The 21,578-nt window shown below is 37.9% G+C and overlaps 1 protein-coding gene across 1 annotated transcript in view; it reads right to left on the reverse strand.

Annotated features, from left to right (window-relative positions):
• The window catches only part of LOC107673388 (ankyrin repeat and SAM domain-containing protein 1A-like), a 116,704-nt gene that overhangs the window by 18,163 nt on the left and 76,963 nt on the right, over positions 1-21,578 (reverse strand). The window contains exons 10-13 of the mRNA XM_016466951.1: positions 19,607-20,106; positions 8,299-8,349; positions 5,909-5,978; positions 785-897 (exon numbers count right to left, since the gene is read on the reverse strand). Of these exons, the coding sequence (XP_016322437.1) occupies positions 785-897; positions 5,909-5,978; positions 8,299-8,349; positions 19,607-20,106 (734 nt within the window). The remainder of the gene's footprint in view (positions 1-784; positions 898-5,908; positions 5,979-8,298; positions 8,350-19,606; positions 20,107-21,578) is intronic.

Consider the following 21,578-nt stretch of genomic DNA (forward strand, 5'->3'; position numbering starts at 1 on the left):
CTACAGAGTTTGGATGGCACCCGGTGGCTGTTTGTGGTATAACGCCCTAAATAAAATCTCACAGGAACCTCAATTGTTTTCATATCAACTTCAAATTTGGAACATAACTTATTTAAACATAAGGCTATAATTTTATACCAATTTTAGAGTAAAACCTGTTATGTAAAATATTTTTTATATATAAAATAAAATAAAATGAATATACTGCATTTTCTTTACAGTAAATTTAAACTACTATAACTTTTTGATACTTACATTTTTTTGAAAAAATTCCACTTTTGCAATAATCTGAAATCTCAAAAAGAGACCTGGGCTAATTTTCATTTTTGGGTGAACTAACCCTTTAAGACCAAAGAACGCTCACTGTTCATTCGACCTCCCAGCTTAAGAAGAATGCTGACAGTTCGGCTGCTGTTTCAGAAGTTTGCTTGGCTGCAGGTTCGCTCTGCTACGGCAGCATACTTGTAAACACTTAATGCTTATTTATTCAGGGTACTAGAAAATGCTCTCTTTCTGAGTGTTTGCATGAAGGCGATTACTCTGCAACATCAGAGTTACTGGCCAAGATCCATAACCACCAGCACATCATAACTGGCATGCAAAACAAACAAAAGCTCTCTGATGACAAGTAATTTGTTAACATTTTCTTAATGACAATCAGATTTGATAAAAAGAATAAGACATAGAAAGACTTTAGGTAGCACAATACAGTAAGTACAGGTACAGTAGCAATAAAAGTGAGATGCTTTTATTTGTAGGAGACAACTAGATAGGAGTTACTCACCATGAACCGCAGGTCGTCAAAGCCGTTGAGCAGTAGCTTGCTCTCATACTGCGGAAGGCCGATATTCTCCAACCAATCACCGACCGGCTGTTCAAGCAGCCTCCCGGATCCACCTGCGGACAGAGGAAGGCGCTTGAGCAGCGAGAAACCACTGAGACGGTAGCATCGGCAATCGGAGGAAGAGACGTGGCACTGCCACATCATCCTCGGCCAACAGTGCCGAGAGCACAAACACCAAGACGGCAAAGGCGACAGGATCCTGGCCGAGAGGTGTGGCCGCTCCCACAGCAGGGGCGAAACCACGCTTGCTAACAATGAAGTTTGTTGTTGCCGAATCTGGCAAGAAGATGAGCCCAACGCTGGGATTGATCACTGATATAGACTCCACATTACGTCCTTGTTGAATTAATTTACATTGGAGAGGTTTTAGAAGTTACTATGAAGTACAACTGGGTGCCGAGACCAGCAATTGTCAAAGTTTCCATCTGAGCCCAGAAATCACCCAATGAATCAAAGGTTTGATTTCACAATCCAAAAAGTCACAGAAGACGATGTGCACCATTGCAATAAAACCAGTTTCCTTGCAATTCTGGACAATCTAGTTCCTGAAAATGTGAGTTTGCAGATCCACCTTTGCACCTTTTAATGAGGAGGAGCACAGGAAAAACATCTCACGATTGAACGTTGGTATTTCCCTCACGGGTGTCCATGTGGAGGTGGGGTGCACAAATAAACTTTTCACCTATAACTACCACAAACACTCATTACTCCCAAGCAATGTCTACCGATCCCTTGAACTGATGCCGAGTGACCCTCAAAATCTCCTGATCTCAATAGTGACTAAAAATTGCTATGGCTATAACTAAAATTGCTACCTTAAGCCTGAAAACTCTTAAATTGCGTTCTGCACTCCTCATGCAAATGAACTTCTAATCCAATCTCTACGATAAAAAATCAGATAAAATCAGGCAGGATTGCATGACTTGCACTGCACAAAATCACTCTGTGATCCTCAGGATCAAAGGTACATGAGACTTAGGCAAAGAGCAAAAAAGTCTTTGCTCTAATAAAACTCTCAATATCAACTTTATTTCACAACAAATATTACATTTAGATGCAGAATAAGCTAATGGAAAAGACGGCACCACATGTAAGCCTCACCAATAAACCTAGATTTAAAGTCAGTGTAATCGAAGCAGAATTAAAAGCAAAAGCGAATGGAAAAGCCAATAAGAACTAGTATCCACCGAGACATTCAACTTAATCAGAGACAGCATAAGTACAAGACTTGCTTTTCCGCCACAACAAAGTCTCCCAGAGTCCTGTAGAGGTCCAAACAGAGAAAGTGGGTGCACTTCCCACATCAGTCAATCCTCAGTACATTGCAGACATCTCGATATCCCTCTAGTTTGTCGAGACATCGCGGCTGCTGTTGAATTAGTAATGCAAGGTCAGTGGGGTGTTTGCTGACCCCCCACCCTGCTCCAGACTTGCGGGGCGGATGAGTCTGGATGTTGTAAGAAACGCAGCAGCAATCCCTTCGGCACAGAAGGTGTGGTCTCCTTGTTCATCTGGATGCTGTCAATTCTGCTCTGCAGCGCTCCTGCTCCGTCTCCTCCTTTCTCTCCCTTGCTACTGCTCTCCCCTCCCCCTCCGTCTCCTCCCCTCCATGCCTCGCTCTCTCTCTTCCCCTAAAAGAAAATGCGGGCCTGCTGTCCATTATCTAAGGACTCATCAAACCTTCGTCCAGTTCATTGACCCAACCAGGACCATTACTCTTTCGTCAGGGTATTGTTGACTATGGTAACAATATTAGAGACATTGATTCAAAAGACAAAGAAATGGAAAAAGCCAAATAGTGTTTACCCAGAAAGCAAAGGACAAACACAGAGGCATATGCAGAGCTTCTAGGCTGGAGGATGTAGCTCTGGGTTTATTGCCAAGCTGCAGGGCAGTTCTTCTTCTAATTCCCCATGCATGTTAATATTTTAGCAACTTTATCCACACAGACAGAAACCTAACGGACAAACTCTGCCAACAATCCTGTTGCAGGAGTTTATTAATGAAATACTGTGCTGTTGATGCAACAAATGCCTTATAAATAAACTGCAAAACCACCAGTTACAGAGTATTCCAGTGTGGTATTAGAAGAGGCGAGCCAAGTTCTGTAGTCCACAAAAGAGGATGAATTTTCAACAAATAGTTCACTTTAGATTTCAAAAAAGCATTATGACCAGCTAAATGGTACAAGTGTACTAAGATTAGCATGTTAGAGTGTTCTTGGAGGTATCTAGGTGGTGGCTTTGAACAAAATGTCCCTAGATTTATTTTCCCACTTTATTGCTTATCCAAAAATCTTAAGGCTGATTTCTTAGAATAAAAGCACAACTTCTCAACAAGCCACATGATTTATGGTATCATTTATGTCCAAAGCACAAACAGTGCAGGGCCTTCACAGTCTAATACTTTGTTTACAGGTTTTTCCATTTAGTACAAGCTAAAGTAAAAATGCTGGATTTAGCGAACACAACTACTAAAACTAAAAACCAAGAGTCATGTCCAAGTAGGATGCCCGCGGGAAACAGGAAATGAGGTCAGAGGCAGTGCCATGTGACAAAGAACAGAGGAAGGACTGGTCCTCTAGCTAGGCTTTGCACTTATATGGGCCAATGAACCCAGTTGGAACACAAAGGCCCCTTGTAGAGACCAGTGTTGGGCAAGTTGCTCTGAAAATGTAATCAAATTATGGATTACTGATTACTCCTTTTAAAAGTAATCACGTTACTGTTCTGATTACTTTATTTCAAACGTAATTAGTAATTAGTAACATTACTAGTTACGTTACTTTTTTCTCCATGAAATTTATGAAATCCCAGCATACACGCTCCCGTAAATATTTGTTATTAAAGCATCAACATTCACAGTATTTTATGTTTAGATATTACTATTTTGCGGGAGTCCCGTGAAAAATGTTTTTTTTCTCTCCCGCATCCCGCACACACACACACACGAGTCTCTTCACTCGCCTATCAAGTCTTGTCCCGCGCCGCACTCTGTTGCGTCGGGTCTAGCGGGAGCAGGTCTCTAATCCACTGGCAGTTGACTCGACAGTGCGTGAGCTACATCCTTTTTACAATCTCCAGATTATAAAACACTGCACTCTGTCAGCAATGTAATGCGGCAGTAACGTATAGAGACCTTGGCTTGTAACTATACTCTAATTACTATTTTAAAAATTATAACGCGTTAAATTACTCCGTTACTAAAAACGTAATCAAATTACAGTAACGCGTTACTAAGTAATGCGTTACTGCCCAACACTGGTAGATACACACCACTTGAAACAGCGTTTATAGGCTTTAAGATACACTGATGTGAGAAGGGTGCTTTATTCAAGGCTTAAACCTAAGAACAGCAGCTGTCCCGTCCGTTTTTGCAGAAGTTGCCAAACTGCACTTACAGGAGCAAATGGTACAGCAAGCGTGACGGCCCCTCTGGTCTCAATTGCTGTAGTTTGGTTAATTCCAGAGAAAGGTCAATAAGCTGCCTCCATACAGAACAAGGTCACGCATCAGCAAGGTGGAATCGTCAAGCGTCTCAGCGTCCATTGATTTAACTCTCAAGTGTCCCCTCGTCCTTCAACGGCACAATGGGATTTCTAATTCTCCATTTAAAGGGCCAGCCAATTCCATATCCTCTGTTCACTAATGTCTTCTGGACTTGATCTTCGTCTTTTTCTTGCCCATCAATAGGTTATTGAGTTTCATTGCTGGACTGCTCAGTCAGGTCTCATTTCATAGGGGAGCCGATGCGAAGGCAGATCCTCATGTAAACGTACGATCCAGAAAGACACTTGATGGTCAGCTATGATGGCCATCAGGTGGCCAAAGCTTTGAGTACAATGAGAAGTAACTGAACAAAAACACAAAATCCCTCCTCTCAATGAAAGACAATCCGCTTGTTTGTGACATATTGAATACTGTTTCTGGGACCAAGCTTATACTCCATTTTAAACGAGAATACCATCTCAACAGCCATCACTACAGCCTCTGGGCTCACAGTGTTCCGGACAATATTTTTGTAACGATTCAGAAAATATTACTGCCTGGTCAACTGAGATTTCAGTGTGGAGAGAAAGGTTAGGATTATGATTTTTCAGAAGTATTTACATTACACCATAAGAGCATCCTTGTACTGTTTGGTTGTCTGCTTTTGGTACCTGAAGGAGTGTTTGGACCTGGAAATGACGGCACATGACGTTAGACTTAACAATCGAATAAATGCCATTTATTTATTACATGATTACACTGTGCTCTCTCTCCTTTCATTCAAATGAAACTGCTATCATCTTGCGTCTCAGTTATTGACTGCATTTACTGTAAAATGAAACCAGAGTATTAATAGTAGGTATGCAGTAAAATTGTTAAAAAGCTTTGTTTTAAAATAACATTTTATGCCCTCGTCTTTATTTATGTGGTGAAAAGCGATGTAATTAGTGATATGACTGTACATTACGCCTTAATTTTTCGTCTTGTCTGAACTTCGCTAAGGTTTGTTAGGAACTGTTTTTTTATTGCAGAAGCTTTGTGTTTAACGAGCTAATAAAATATTTCAATGAAAATCAATATTTTATGTCTAATTATTTACTTATGCGGCAAGTAGCCATGTAATAAGTGGGATAATGCACATCCAGCCAGTTGTTACCCCCGATTAAACCCCTACAGGGTGATGCAAGGCTCCTGATCACCCTGTTGGGGTCTACTCTGCGATAACAATGGCTGGATGTGCATTATCCCTTGGATTTTCATATTTTATCTGAGGGATTTTGGTATTTATTAGACACAGAGAGAGGTGTGGATTTATTTGTTAGAAGAGGGGAAATTAGGGATGCACATATAAAAATTATAGTGGATACCTATAATTATAAGCTGATAATTATTTTCATGTTATTGCCGATAACCGATAAATGATGGCCGATATTAAATATAAAAAATAATAAAAAATGAATAAATAATAATTTTGGCATCTCTTCATAATAGCGTACAATGAAAAACTAAACTTTTTAAACAGGAAAGCAGTGTATAGACACAGTTGACAAGTTGAAAGAGTATCAGTATCACAAACCTGTGGCAGGGCACTCCTGGTCTTTTGAGAAGTCGATGCCAGCACCAATTAGTGTCATGATCTTCTCAATCTGTAAGCGAAAGACAAACACCATGAAACCAAATGAAGACACTAACCTCAGTGCAATCTGAAAAAAAGCAGCTGCGATTTATGTTAAAACATTGCATTCATGATTTCCCAGCAGAGCAGACGAAGCAGTAATGCAGCGACAAATCCGACTGAGAAAACACCATCTATTATCCCAAGGTTATAAGAATCATGCACAGTGCAAATAAGAGAGCAAAATATTTGGTTGCACCAACCCTGACCAATACAGTCATAGGTGGGTCTGTCACCTACCCAAGCTTACCCATGGATGACAATCTAGAGTCCAAATAGCCAAGAAATTAAACCTCAAGACATACAGGTAACCTCAAGACATACAGGTAAACTCGAAAACATGCAGGAGAACAAGAGAACAACATGTCCAGGATGTCATTTCACATAGTCACCATCATCATTCACTAGTCCAACCAGTTAAATGTCAGACTACAAGGCACTGTCTGAAAAGACATAAGGAGTTCGGCCTTGCATCCGAATATATTAATGCAATTTAGTCAGGCAGGACGTTTCTGAAAGTTAGCAAAGTCTAGCGACATGTAAGCAACTCTTCACTTGGAGTCAGCATTCATCGGTCACGACGTCCACACCCTTCAGTGATTGACAGAATGCTGCGGTAACTGAAAGGACACTGATTACGTAACATCAGCACAGTCTGGCTCACCATTTCAGGATGGGAATTCTTTAATTCAATCAGGAAAAACTAATTCAATAACTTCAAAAAGAGGCTGTATCCGAGTCCGTGAGATTAAGATCTTTGTCCTTAGCGGTTGATGAATCTACTGATGTGTGGAAGCAGCTCCTACGTCTTCAGGACAACAGTGGAGTTACGTAATATGAAGACAATGGAGGAGGTGACGAGGCATTTAAAAATGACGCACAGAAATTCTTTTAATTGGGGTTAATGTGTCTGTGTGGCTGATATTAAACTCTGGCACAAATTTGAAAAGTAATGAACTGTGAGTTAGTTAAAGAAAATGGTTCATTTTAAGTGACGGCAAAGCTGCCAAGCAACAGCTTATCCAAAGTAGCGAGGTCAAAAAGACAGTGGTAGACAGAAAAAAGGGAGAGCGAGCCTGAATTCTGCCACCACCGCCAAGAAAAGCTGGCCGATAGAGAGCTGCGAGAAGACACTGACAAGGTTTCCACACTTCTAGTGACAGTCAAACATTTAACTGAATAGATCACAAAAATTAAGTTCTATCATGACTGCATCATCCTCGTTTTTGTTCCAAACCTGTAAGACTGCCTTTCTTCAGTGGAACACAAAAGAAGATATTTTGAATAATGTTAATGCTGCTCTCTTTCATACCATGGAAGCATATGTTCGATGGTAAAGATGTTCAGTGAGTGATTACTTTCATTTTGGTCTGTTTTTCATGCAAAAACTATTATCTGACATCAGAAGACCGTATGGGCAACATACTTTTTTTTTGTTTTTTTTTTTTGTATGGAAAAGAACAGCATGAACATTCTGAAAAAAAAAAAAATCTCCTTTTGTCTCCCACAACAGAAGAAAAAGACATGCTGGTTTGGAACATCACAATCATTTATTAACATTTAGAATTAGCTTTTAATTTTCATTTCATTTTTGTTAAGTGCTTTTTTCATTTTATTTTTTTTTTTATTTTATATTTCAATATAGCTTTATTTATTATTATGATTTTTTTATTATTTAGTTAATTTATTATTTAACTTAATTTATTATTATTTAATTTATTTAAGCAACCTTTATTATACATGAGAAGAAACTTAAATGTTTTTCATCTAATTGTATGTTTTATTTATTTCAGCATTATTTAAATGAACAAAAATTATTTTTAATAGTCTTAGTTTTAGTTAAAGTGGTAGTTCGCCCAAAAATTTTGAAGAATGTTGGTAACCAAACAGTTTTGGTTTCCACTGACTTCAACTGTGTGGCCAAAAAATATAAAGGAAGCCAATGGGAACCAAAACTGTTTGTTTATCAGCATTATTCAAAATATCATCTTTGTTTCACAGAAGGAAGTCATACAGGTTTGGAAAGACATGAGAGTGAGTTAATGACAACAGAGTTTTTATTTGTGGGTGAACTACCACTTTAACAACAATGGAAGCATTTTTTTATATATATATAAACTATTAATTTGCAAAACACATAATCATTAGAACACCTCCATTTAACTTTGCTCTCAGTAATATCTGTGTAGAAGGGTTGGTTCTGCAGAATCTGTAATAACCGGCGAGCAGCAGCACAGAGCAGAGGAACAGCAGAGGAACAGGAAGCCAGAGGGTCGTGTGGAGGGTCTTACTCTTTGAGGCGGCCGCTGTCTCCATGGAAAAGAGAGGGAATGCCTCTGTCTCTGCAGGGAGAAAACCAACTTTTGTTCAATTGCTATTTTTTGCTTAAAGGTAGAACAAAAAGTTTGACCCTTGACAATGGCACAATTGAGAAACCCTTTAATACAGTTAATGGGAACTAAATATAAACCTGACCTCCAGGTTGGTTTGACACCTCACTGACCGTGTTTCCAGGAATAAACCCTTTGAAGACACACAAACACTTGAATGGCTGTCAAAAAAAAAAAAAAAAAAAAATAGTCTGGGAAAGGGTCCTACCTGACATGAAGTGCAATGCTGCATCGATGCAAAAAAAAAAAAAAAAAAAGAATAGTCTGGGAAAGAGGAAAGTGGGAATGCTTTGATCCCGACGTTAACGCCGCTTTGGCTCCATCCATAACATGAGAGTATTTTTGATTTATAGGGGTCATATGATGTTGCTAAAAATAACATTATTTTGTGTATTTGGGATAAACTGAGTGAAGTTTTTTCATTCCGGTCTCATCCAGAATCCATCAGAAGGCAGACGAGTCATCAGTTATGTCTGACATCTCTCTGTCCCACAGCACAGTTTTCTCATTTTCAATATACTGTGCATCTGCCAGAGCGCTCACAGCACATGAACAGCTATTCACTTCCTGTCTTTTACAAATTTCGACACCGTTATAGCTAGTGATCAAACTAAATGAGTTTGTCAAAGACGGCTAATATAATGCTAGCATAAACGTAGCAAAACAGCTGAAATAAAACATCAGTATTAATCAGTCCATACCGATTGCACACTGATTGATGAAGGAACATTTACTGACTTAAAATGTCATTTATTGACACAAGCAAACCTAATTTTTGTCTATTTTGTATTTTCTGTCCTGAATAATGCAAAAGTCTGTGCAGTGGGTTTTCAACATGATACAGCGTGCTCAATCAAGCTACATTTCTGGTAGCAGAAAACATCAAAATATTAAATAACCAAGCACATAATGGACAGGAAATAGCAGAACCTGTGAATTCTCATTGCCTAATACAACTATACAATGACACAATAAACATATAAACAAAGCTCTGACTTTTAACCAGATTTCAGCAGCAAGCCCCAACCCAAACTCCTCTTTGCCACAAATGCTTTAACTCTTGTTTGAAAATGCAAAGTCTTTCATATTTATCTACATCAGTATTTTTCAATATAATCAGTGTGTCTGCTGACCTTATCACACAATTGGAAAAGAAATGAAGATGAATAACAAACTGATGTCTATGTCAACTTGTGATATATTTCACTGCAGACAAATGCATGCATACAGTAAGTATAATAGGGCAAATGTTACATGAACACTTATGTAACTGAGTGAATCAATAACATATTTCACCCCAAATTTTTTTTGCAAAAAAGCTTTTGCATTATGTCATTGAAAATAAAGCACATTTAACCCAATCTTATCTGATGTTTGCACTGTGTGTTTTTACTGTATGGATTTGTTAATGAAGCGTCTCATTTTTGTTCCACCAAACACAAGCTGTAATATAAACTGCGATTAAGAAAACAAAAGTAGAAAACTACTATCATTACATGGAGCCATCTAGAGGCAATTCAACACCAATACCAGGCCAAGTGTGATATAACAGCCTCAGAAAGAAAAATCTCTCTCTTAAACCAAACCTGAGCTTACTTGAGCTTCTTCACGCATATCTTCCTGTCGTTATCTCGGACTCTCTAAACAGAGCCGGAGATCTCCAGAGGATGACAGGTTTAAACTTATTCCAGACTAACTGTGCTGCATGCAAATAAGGCAAAGCGTGTTAAAATCACACGCGGCTCAATTAATGAACCAAACTGAGAAATATTGCATGCAAAGAAAATAAATGAGTGAATAAATGCTAAATAATTAAATGTTTTCTGCATCAGCAAGAGAGCTTGCATCATAGAGTATACTGCTTGTGTTTGCAAAACAGCTCTCTCACACACACACACACACTTAAAAATAACAAAATAGCTGCTTTAAAAAGCATATACCAACAATTGGTTGTAAAATAACGCTTCTGTAGGTCAGTGACAGTGAGAAAAAGTTCAAATCTGCAAAATTATGTGCAATAAATATAAAATATGATATTTAAATATGATAAATATGAAAATGTAAATATGATAAAACATGCTCAATCAAGCTGAGCAGTACCTTTCTCGTAGCATAAAGCTATCAAATTAGGCCAAATATTAAATAAGCATGCCAATAACAGGCGGGAAAGTGTAGAACTTGTTAAATTCCTGTTTGAATGCTACAGGAATATGCAGCTGCAAACTGCACATTGACCAATACAACAGGACTAATATAAATAAATTCGAGCTCTGACTGGTAACCAGATTTCAGCAACAAACCTCAACCCAATATATCATTATTATTAGTCTTTATGTTATGCCTTTCTGCCACATTTATTGATAGGGTTTGTAGTAATGGCAGGAATAGGGTGGCCAAGATAAATGCAGGGTCCCGCATTTCAATAATGTCTGTATTATTTTTGAAATTACAATAATACCACATTAAAAAATATATGAAAAATGATTTAAAAATCAATTTGCGTAGACATTATGTTCTAGCAGAAGCGAGGAAATAATCAACCAGCGCATTCGTAGAGAGGCTATTCTATCTCTATGACTTCACAGTTTTGTTGATTTAATATATAGTTATGTGAAGAAGGATTTTGGACCAATGATATTTCATTGTGAATGGAGCTACTGAGCACAATGAGCACTTTTTTTAAATTGCATGTTAATGACAAATTGACATTGACAAATATTAAATTGAAAACAGTTTGTTGTTCCAAAACACTTTATTTTTTTAGCTGTGACTTGTCGCACATTTCTGTAATTAATATACAAAAACTTTCAATAATGTTTCTTTCTGAGAGTGTTTGGCAATTTGATTTATTTCTGTAAACATTTTACTGACTATAAGACCATGTTTCACATGATTACCAAACAAAACAGATATGTTTTTTTATTTCTGATTGTTGTGCATGAACAGTTTTTTTTTTGCCTGTGACAGAAACAGAACCCAAACGAGCGACAAACGCAGATTCACACGAATCGTATCATATTAATACTAATTAGAATTCAATATCAGAAAAGTGACGATTTACTGTAATGAGAGCTGGTGGGTTAAGCTGCCTGTAGTCGTCAACAGCGCCGTTCAGAGAACCAGAGCCGACAGACACTGGTTGAGGAGAATTGGTTTAGCGAAACGAAACGCTCAGCAGTCTATGAAACATTAATGAAATGCTTTGTTTGATCTTCAGTCTGACACATTAGATTGGACTCATTGACATGCATGCAGAATATGGCTCGTGCGGTTCTCCTATAAAATAACTCTGACTCCATCCCATGACCCACTGCAAACCCAAAGGGACTAACAGGAAATACACACAGATTTTGCTCAGCCTCTCAGCAGACAGTGTTTAAACACACACACACACACACACACACACACAACCTTGAGTAGCGGGCCACTCTCAACCAATATGAAAATTGTACTGAAAGCACAATTCAGATTCCCATCAGCAGACCAGCAGGCAGCATTAATGCACCTCACTAAAGAAGATAAATCCAAACCTGCGAGTCCAGCCTGTGATCCCCATGGGCTCAAAACACACACTCATTCGCAACACACACTCACAACTAAACAATGTTATTGAGTCTCAGAGCGATTCATTGTGAGGGGCCGGTAAGGGCCTCTTCATGGTAAAGCACTCAAACAACAGTGGAGTCAAAGGCCGCGGTGGAGTCACAGGTCGACAGCTGAAGTATAGCTGAGCCGTGGGGTGCATACAGGGAGGACTGCGTGTTTGTGACTCTCTTCAGGATACATAACTGCTGTACCATACTACAAAGAGCTCAGGCATCTGGCTAGGCTGGCATGGGCGAACAAAAGGGAAAAAAGGACTAAGACAGAGTGGCAAGAACCGGTCACAAAAGAGCCAAGCTCTTCCAACAAGTCCACAGTGCTGCCAAGACAGGTGCCAGTCGACCCGGAGTGAGCAGAGCTATTCAGATCGGTTCAGAGCAGAAGAGCCTTTCTCTGTAAACAATGTTACGTCACAAACACTGGCAAAAAGTGTTCTGGCACAACAAAGCGGAAATCTTGTTTACGGAAGTCTGCTTTGTATGCTAATTGCTTATACATGCCAAATTGGTGAGTTTAGGGGAATTAAAAGCGTAGCAAGCGGTGAGCATGTTGTGCCACAAAAAATGGTAAATCTTACAAAAGTCATATTCAAAACTGTTGAAACTTTTAAAAGCTTAGAGAAATATATTGAAAGCATAAAAAAGTGTCCAGATACACTCTGAAAAATATTTCAGGGGACCTGTTACCACAACTTAAAGGGGTCATATGATGCTTTTTTAAAGATCATTATTTTGTGTATTTGGTGTAACAACTGATGTCACATGGACTATTTTATTGATGTTCTTACTACCTTTCTGGGCCTTGAATGTGTCAGTTCCCTTGCTGTCTATGCAGGGTCAGAAAGCTCTCGGATTTCATCAAAAATATCATAAATTGTGTTCTGAAGATAGATTTTGGGTGAACTATCCCTTTAAGAATATTTATTTCATATGATAATCATTGTGAAGTATACAAAAGTTTGTACACTTACAGTTTGTAGCAAGTTTAGAAATAGAACTTCAAATCATAGCAAACAATAAAACATAGTGTAAAACCGTTCTGACAAAACAAAGAGAAACCCTTATTCATGAAAGTTATTTTCGCATGCTAATCTTCAAAGTACGTGACTTTCAGCTCATAAGTTTCAGAAAGTTTAAAGATATCAAAACTGTACAAAATATTGGCGGAAATAAAGTTTTGGTACAAGTGGAAAATCTAACTTGCGCAAATCTATTTTGTATGCATGTGAAATTGCTCTCACAATTTGTAGCAAGATTATGAAAATGAATTCAAATCAAATACTGGTTTAAAAAAAGTGTCACAACAAATGGAAATCCTAATTTACAATGCTATTTTTGCATGCTAATCATCAAAATATGTGATATTTTTCTCAAGTTTTAGAAACTTTAAGAAAATCAAAATCATAGCAAACGTTGGAGAAAAAAGTTTGGGACAACAAACATAAAATCTAATTTATGCAAATCTATTTTTATACTCATTGTTGAAGTCATATTGGTTTATCAGTTTGTTTGTTTTTTTTTTAAGTTTAGGGATTTATATTATCATAGCAAACTGTGAAAAACTGTTCATGCACGAACAGAAAATTAAAAAAAAAAAATCAATTTTGTTTGGTAATCATGTTTAAATATGGTCTTATAGTCTGTAAAATGTTTACATAATTAAATCAAATTACCAAACACTGTGTTTTGTCAGAAAGAAAAAAAATACTAAAGTATTTAGTATACTAATTACAGAAATGTGTGAAATTGGTCTTAAAATTTAGGGAAAATCTAAATCATTGTGAACAGTGACAAAAAAAAAGTGTTTTGAAACAACAAACAGTTTAAATTAAAAAAAAAAGGAAAGAAAAAAATCGCAAAAAAAACTGACGAGATTTTTGGAGGATTTAAAATTAGCATTAACTTTAGAGTAAACTCTCCAATCTGTGTATCATTCGATCATTCGTTGTTGATCTTCGGCTGACCAATCAGCAGAGAGGGACGTTTAATTCCCGCCCACGTGTAGAAATCGAATATTCAAGCTGTTTATTCATTTTTCCACCCATGAACGAAAAACTAAAATTTAAGCTGAATTCTCGTTTTTCGTTTTTTGGAAAAAAGAAATTCTACTTTCAATATTAAATAAAAAAACAAATGATCGAATGATACACGGATTCTCTCCCAGTAAAAATAAATTGACCAAAACAACTGCTGAAAGACAATGGCATCATTCATAATTTCTTCCTAAGTGTTCTTACAAAATACATCCATCTTTACACAGCCAAATATATTCTTGGATCCTCCCAAGACATGCACCATTGAGAATTTGTGTCCCACGCACACGTACACGACTGTATTAAAAAAACAATGCCGTCATATGTCCAAATGGCTCATAGGTAGAAAACAATCACACTCACAAACAGCGGTCGGGTGGCAGCCATTGGGCCGGAACGGGACGAATGCATAGACGTACAGAGGAGACGCGACTCACTCGTTTAACTCCCTCGGGCTGACTGCATCTCCGTATCCAGTGCAAACCTCCCCTTCCTAAATTTGCTGGCCCATACAGAGAGCTTCTCGTTCAGTCTAATCCTGGGACGGCCTGTATTAGCATGAGCTGGCTTTACATTCCAAACCCCCTGCCACACATAGACCCTCATGCAAGTCAAAATCTCCTTTGTATGAAAAATTAGACTTGGTGTGAGATTGTGAGTGTGCGAAGAGGAGGAACACACACACACACACACACACACACACACACACACACACACACACACACAGAGTGAAAGTGATGGGTGTTGTGCGTTCCTGCACCCACACGCTGTCACTCAGGGCAGTGAAGTGTCCCGGACCAGCCAGCCGTGACCGCTAGGGGAGGAGAAAGAGAGAAACAGACAGAAAACAGACAAGAGAAATGATGACAGACTGCTGTTTGGACATTAGGGACTGCAGGACTGACTGTCCAAACACAGAGACAACATATGGAGAGAAACTCTGCTGTGACAGACAGAAGGCAGAGAAGATGCTTGTCATGATGTTTAAAGTCAACATGAAACATATTTGCAATCATTTTACTTCTGATATTTGACGTATTTCTGAGTGAAATAAGAAATTCAATGACACATTTTTAAAGTAGAGTGAGATTTGTTTTTACCCATCATTTTCATGAATAGTTTGGATCATGAAAAATGTGCTTTTCTCCTAGAAAGTAAAACTTATATATATTTAAATCTATGCAAATACATAGAGAATTAAATTAGATATAAACGCTTAAATTATATACTTTTGGTAGCTGGTAAAAAAAAAAAATAAAATAATAATTATATATATGCACCATCATTTTTTTCTTAAATTCCGTTTTTTTGTTGTTGTTTTTTTCTATTTTAATTTTCTGGATTCAGTTTTTTTGTGTTTTATTTTTTCTAGATTACATAATAAAGATTAAATGACATTTTTGTATTTTTTTGTAAAAAGCATGTCTAATTAATTAAAATTATAAAACTCGCACAATTTAACAACTATTTATTAAAAGTTTAACAAAAATTACATTTTAGGGCTCTATGGAACCAGTTTTATTTTTTCCAAGATTTAATATTTTTTTTTTCCCGTTTTAATTTTTCTGGATTCTGTTTTAATAGTTTAATTAAATTTTAATAATCAAAAATCAAATCTAATCAATTGATCTTTATCAATTTGATAATTTATTTTTACAACAGTTTTGCAATAATAGGGTTCTATGTAAATGTTTAATTTTTACAGAAATTCTGTGTTGTGTGTTTTAATTTTTTTTGGATTTATGATTTAATACAAATGTATTATCAAAAAAACAGCGGTAATGAAATGAACACTATCAATTTATTGAAACTTAAAATGAAAAATTCTTCATAATTTTGAGCAAACAAGGTGATGCACATCAGAGGTTTACTGTTAATATTAACACATGGAAGAAACAATTTGTGATTTTCCTTAAAAAAAAGTTTTGAGTTTGAATTTCAATTTTACAAAATAAATAAATAAATTAATTAATTAATAAAAAAAAAAAAAAGTTAAGAAAAAGTTAAATTTCATATCATGTTCATTCATATGCATATGATAATGTTACACAGCATTATTTGTTTTCAGGTTTAAATTTAACTTTGAATCCAATATTTTCAATGTGGACTTTGGATGCCCAATGTATTAAGAAAGTGAATTTTGATTTCATGATGACTCCATCAGTTGATTCCATCATATGCCATAAATCAAGCAATCACTGAGGCTCGTCAATAAAAGCGTGCTCATTAAGAGCACAAATCCAATGGGAGCAAAGCGAATCAAGCGTCATGATTTGCTCTGGGCTCTAAGTTCGCTGCTGCAACTCACTGAAGCGGCAAACAAACAGCTCTGCACATGAACCTCTGAGGCTGTCTGGCTCGCACACACCAGACTCATCCTGAGGCTCTCACAAGCTGCAGGACCTTCAACTTCAAGAACCACTACTTCGGTTTCTTTAGAAGATCCCGTTTCTTAATAATATGCTGAAAAGATATGTTGATCGATCAGACAGACAAACAGACAGACAGACAGACAGACAGACAGACAGACACACAGACAGACAGAGATAGATAGATATATAGATAGAGACAGACAGACAGAGAGACAGAGAGACAGATAGATAGACAGATAGATAGATAGATAGATAGATAGATAGATAGATAGATAGATAGATAGATAGATAGAGACAGACAGACAGACAGACAGAGACATATAGATACAGACAGACAGACAGACAGACAGATAGATAGAGACATATAGATATAGACAGACAGACATATAGATAGATAGATAGATAGAGACAGACAGACAGACAGACAGACACAGACAGACAGATAGACAGATAGATAGAGACATATAGATATAGACAGACAGACAGGCATATAGATAGATAGATAGATAGATAGATAGATAGATAGATAGATAGAGACAGACAGACAGACAGACAGACAGATAGACAGATAGATAGATAGATAGACAGACAGATAGATAGAGACAGACAGACATATAGAAATAGACAGACAGACAGGCATATAGACAGACAGACAGACAGACAGACAGATAGATAGACAGATAGACAGATAGATAGATAGATATAGATAGAGACAGACAGAAATATAGAAATAGACAGACAGACAGACAGACAGACATATAGATAGATAGATAGATAGATATAGATAGATAGATAGATACATATAGATATAGACAGACAGACAGATAGACAGATAGATAGATAGATAGATAGATAGATATAGATCTTTCCAGCAGAGGGCAGGAGAGAGTAACAAACATGGACACAGAATAAGAAAGAAAAAGAGACTGTGTGTTTTATAGCAACTCTTCACACTGGAAAAATTCCACACAAATCTCAAATGTTTGGCTCATGAGCAACAGAAACATGCTGAACAGCGTGAGAGACCGAACGAGAGCAGAAGAGAAGATGATCGGAAAAACAGTCAACAGACAAAGAGCAGGTCAACAAATGAAGAAAACAAACATGTTATCAGCAGGTGAGCTTTCTCTGCTCCCTGACCTCGCGTCATTTCACATCGAATGTCTCCAAACAGAAAGCAGAAAAACCACAGGTGTTGCTACAACACACTATTTCCAGACTAAACTGTTATTGTTAGAGGACATGTCTCCTGACCCACTGAGTAAAGTTATCCGCATGGTGATAAGGTCATGAAAAAGGGAAACACTTGGATACAGCATTGATCTTTAATAAACCCACAGTTTTTGCCAATCCAAAAACAGTTTAAAGGTATAAAACAACTCTACCCTAGATTTATGTTACACACTAGAAATTATTTGTTTCCTTTTCAACAAATGGTTAGAGAAAGAAGGTGCCAAAAGCTGGCATGAAATGGAAATTCACCCTATCAATATCAATCGAATATCAATTTAATGGAATAACTTCAACAGATTATGCCACATACAGACATTTATTGGGTTTCAGCTAGCCACTTTTCATGTTAGGTCTATTTTGTGTGTTAGAAAAGAGTCAAACATATCTAACAGGCCTCGAGACAAAAACAAACACAGCCTCTGATGCTTCTCGGCTATTCCTCTGTGTACTTAAGTGTGTTAGACAACGGTCTTCATTACCTGCGGCCGTCTCGCCTGTAAGAGTGTAAGACCGAGTGTGATGGAAACTCTGCACGAGTTCCTCCGTGTTTGTATCCAATGTCTAGATCTTCAGATTGAAGACAGAGCTAAGGTAATATAGGAAGCTTAATTCTGATTGGATTACAGACTTTCTTTTCACATTCTTCTCAAAGAAATAACCACATGTAATCTTTAAAGGAATGTTCCATGCCGAGTTAAGTTTAATCAACAACATAAATTGCAATTAGGATTAAAAACTTAGAAGGTTTACTTAAAGCCAGAAATGTGAAGCTCATAATTTTATTAAAACACTTACATTAATACTTCTGTAAAAAAAAAAAAAAAAAGTGTGCTATTAACCAAACTATCATTTTTGTGGTGGGACTACTGTTCTAAGCATATGAGGCTTGTCATGCACCTAGTGGTACAGACATAGCAGATGGCTTTTGTTTAGACTGTTTCTGGCCGTTTTTCATCATCTGACATTATGAACATATGCAGACAACGGGAAGGAGACAAGTTTATGTTCTTCTGCTGATTCAAGGCAATAGTCTGGCAGACTACCTGCTCAGCTCCATGTAAACAAAGAATTTACAACAGCCCCTTTCTCGGAAGCATCCATGCTTGGACAATGTGTGAAATTTGCCTGGTTTACAGGCGTTAATAACATAACGTTGTCCCAACAATGCTGAAAGACTGGAAATAATGTAAAAAACAAAGACGTCCTGAAGCCAGAGCATTCCTTTAACACCCTCAGAAATGGACAATTCTCTGGTCCATGGAAAGAACTCCTCTTTCAAATTCCAGAAAAACTATCAGATCTTAAACTGAAAAAGAGAATGCTTGTATGAAGCCGTTTTTGCATGATCACTGCAAAATGAGAAATGACAGACTGAAAGGTCACCATTTACCATTCATTCCCTGTATCTCATACATTTTCCCAATGGACTCCAGCTACTAACAATTATCTGTGATTTTACTAACAGATTCTGTGAATTACATCGGTTTTGATCACTTGCAGTTAAATTAAAGATCTACTTTCAGTAATGCACCCCAAAAAAACCTGTCATTTGTTTCTCATTTCATATTTTTAAATGTGATCTAAAACTGAAACAACTTCTAGAATATTGTATAATATTTTATAATCTAGGCTGAAATAATTTTTCAAGCACTGATTATTTTAATAACAGCTGTGAACCTAAAAATTCCTCAAATGCAATACTAACATCAACCAACCTATTTTCCCAAAATAAAAAAAAGATGTTCCTAAAACTATGATCTTTATAAATAACAACTAAGTGCTAAAGAATACATAACAAAAGACACAATTCAATTGTTTAGCATTTTCCGCTCATTTTCTCTTTCAGCCATCAATGGAATTTCCAGCCAAAATTTATAGTGCTCGAAATTCCGATTTATTCCTATTCATTTGTGTGTTGTGTACAATGCAGGAAGGATGGTACATCCAGGCCACAAGGGGGAGCTCTTACCTCGTCCCATTCTGAAGTGAATGAAGGTGATTTTTCCAGTCTTCTCTTGGTGGTGCTACAGTTGGACACTGACTCACTTCGGCCGCCCAACCCCGTCTCTTCCTCACCGGGTGGGGACACCAGCAGGTCGGAGTCGGACTTCGAAAGGCTACGCGCTAGCTTGAGATCACCCGGCGGAGGCATCCTTCTCGTCACCGGAGAATCGCGCGCCGGTAAGTTGTGTTTTGGCGAACCCCGTGGCTCTTTGTGGACCGTGGCGTAGATAGCTTTGGGGTCAGTGTCCTGGAGAATGGTTTCCATGGTGACTGTCGATTTGGGATGGGGAAGGGGGACGGAGCTCGCAGATGTCGAAGTGCTGGAAGCCTCGCCGGACTTCACTCCAGAGGACGGCAGTGTGAATGCTTCCTCCCGACAGTCGACCACCGGCGAGGAACCGTGAAGCAGACCAGTGAACTGCTCAGGAACGGCAGCGCTTATATCCTGACCGTGCGAGGAGCTCTCTGTCAAGAGAACAGAAGAGAGAGTGAGAGAGTTACAGGCGGACTGTGGAGCCGTATCTAGACCAGATAACATAAAACCGCCCACTCCACTACTGTCCAGTGCCTGAAACAGATCTGTTTTTGTTTTCTGACTGGAAAGGGGGGGGAAAGAAATGCAGAATGAAACAACTGCATAAAGAAAGAAAGAAATTCAGAAAGAAATGCAGAAAGAAAGAAAGTTGGGCTCACCAAATTCCAAAGTGCCCGTGTTAGAAAATTCCAAACGCAGGCTATGAGCAGCTGACTTTTCTCCATAGAGATCTGTTTGTGACTTGCTTGTTCTATTCCCTGTCTCTCTCTCTCTGTTGCACTGCTAACAAGCAGACAGCTTTATAAGGCTTGCTTCCAGAGAAGTTATGCCTCACTAAGGATTCCCTTCATTATGAGTGGCAAGCTTGAAACAGGATACCACAGAGACGACTGTGAAAGAAACACACTCACTCTCTTGCTCACACAAACACCACTTTGCCACACCGTTATGTGTGGGGTTCTTAAAAATTAAATCCCTGCTTTGTGATTACAAAATCCTTCTCCCAGAACAGCACACTTACAGATCTCTTCTTACACCCTCTCTCTGGCCTGAAACATACTATAGGCAAGTACATCAATACTTCTATGCAAGCTTGATTTCAAAGGGAGTTGCATTCTTGGTGTCGCCACAGGGGGCGCTATAGTGCACATTAGCGAAAATTGCCATCTTCGCTCACTTTTCTCTTTAGGTCAACTACTGTCATGCCGGAGCAAAAGTTTATACAGAATTTTGCTGAACAAGTTAAAAAGTTATTTTTTTAGATACTTTCCTGAAAAATAACATCAACCTTTGATCCGAATATTCTTACTTCCCTTATCTATAGCAGGTGAAAAACAGAATGTGAAAAGAGCAGTATGTCCAAACTCATAGTATATAAACACTGTCAGAAAAAAAATGGACCTTCAGGGGTACAACAGCTTGCCACTGGGGCAGTACCCTCAAAGTGACAACTTTGTACAATCTTTAACCGTAAAGGGTGCACTCTAGCACCTTAGAGTTGTACTATGTATCATTAAGGTATTATAACGAACCTTTTAGGGGTAAAGAAGGTCACTTTGAGGTAGTGCTGGGCGGTATACCGGTTCATACCAAATACCGGTTTTTATTTTTGTTACGATAAGAATTTTGAAAATACCGCAATACCGGTATATGTCACTTAATCAACGTTCGGAACGCGACACTGTTTGAAAGGGGTGTTGCACTGTGGTGAGGGAACAGCTGTATGTGTTACTAAAACCCTATTCACAGGGGATTAGTATTACGGGGTGACCTCCAATCATTTGTAATAATTGCGGAGGTTGTCTGTAATCTTAATCCCGTGCGAATCGGCCATGTCTGTAATTTGTAAAGTAAAAATTCCCCCGCAAATGACCTACCATATTTCGCCGAACACCGAGGTCCT

This window comes from Sinocyclocheilus anshuiensis, unplaced genomic scaffold, assembly GCF_001515605.1.
Source record: "Sinocyclocheilus anshuiensis isolate Anshui unplaced genomic scaffold, SAMN03320099.WGS_v1.1 scaffold453, whole genome shotgun sequence".
NCBI lineage: Eukaryota > Metazoa > Chordata > Actinopteri > Cypriniformes > Cyprinidae > Sinocyclocheilus > Sinocyclocheilus anshuiensis.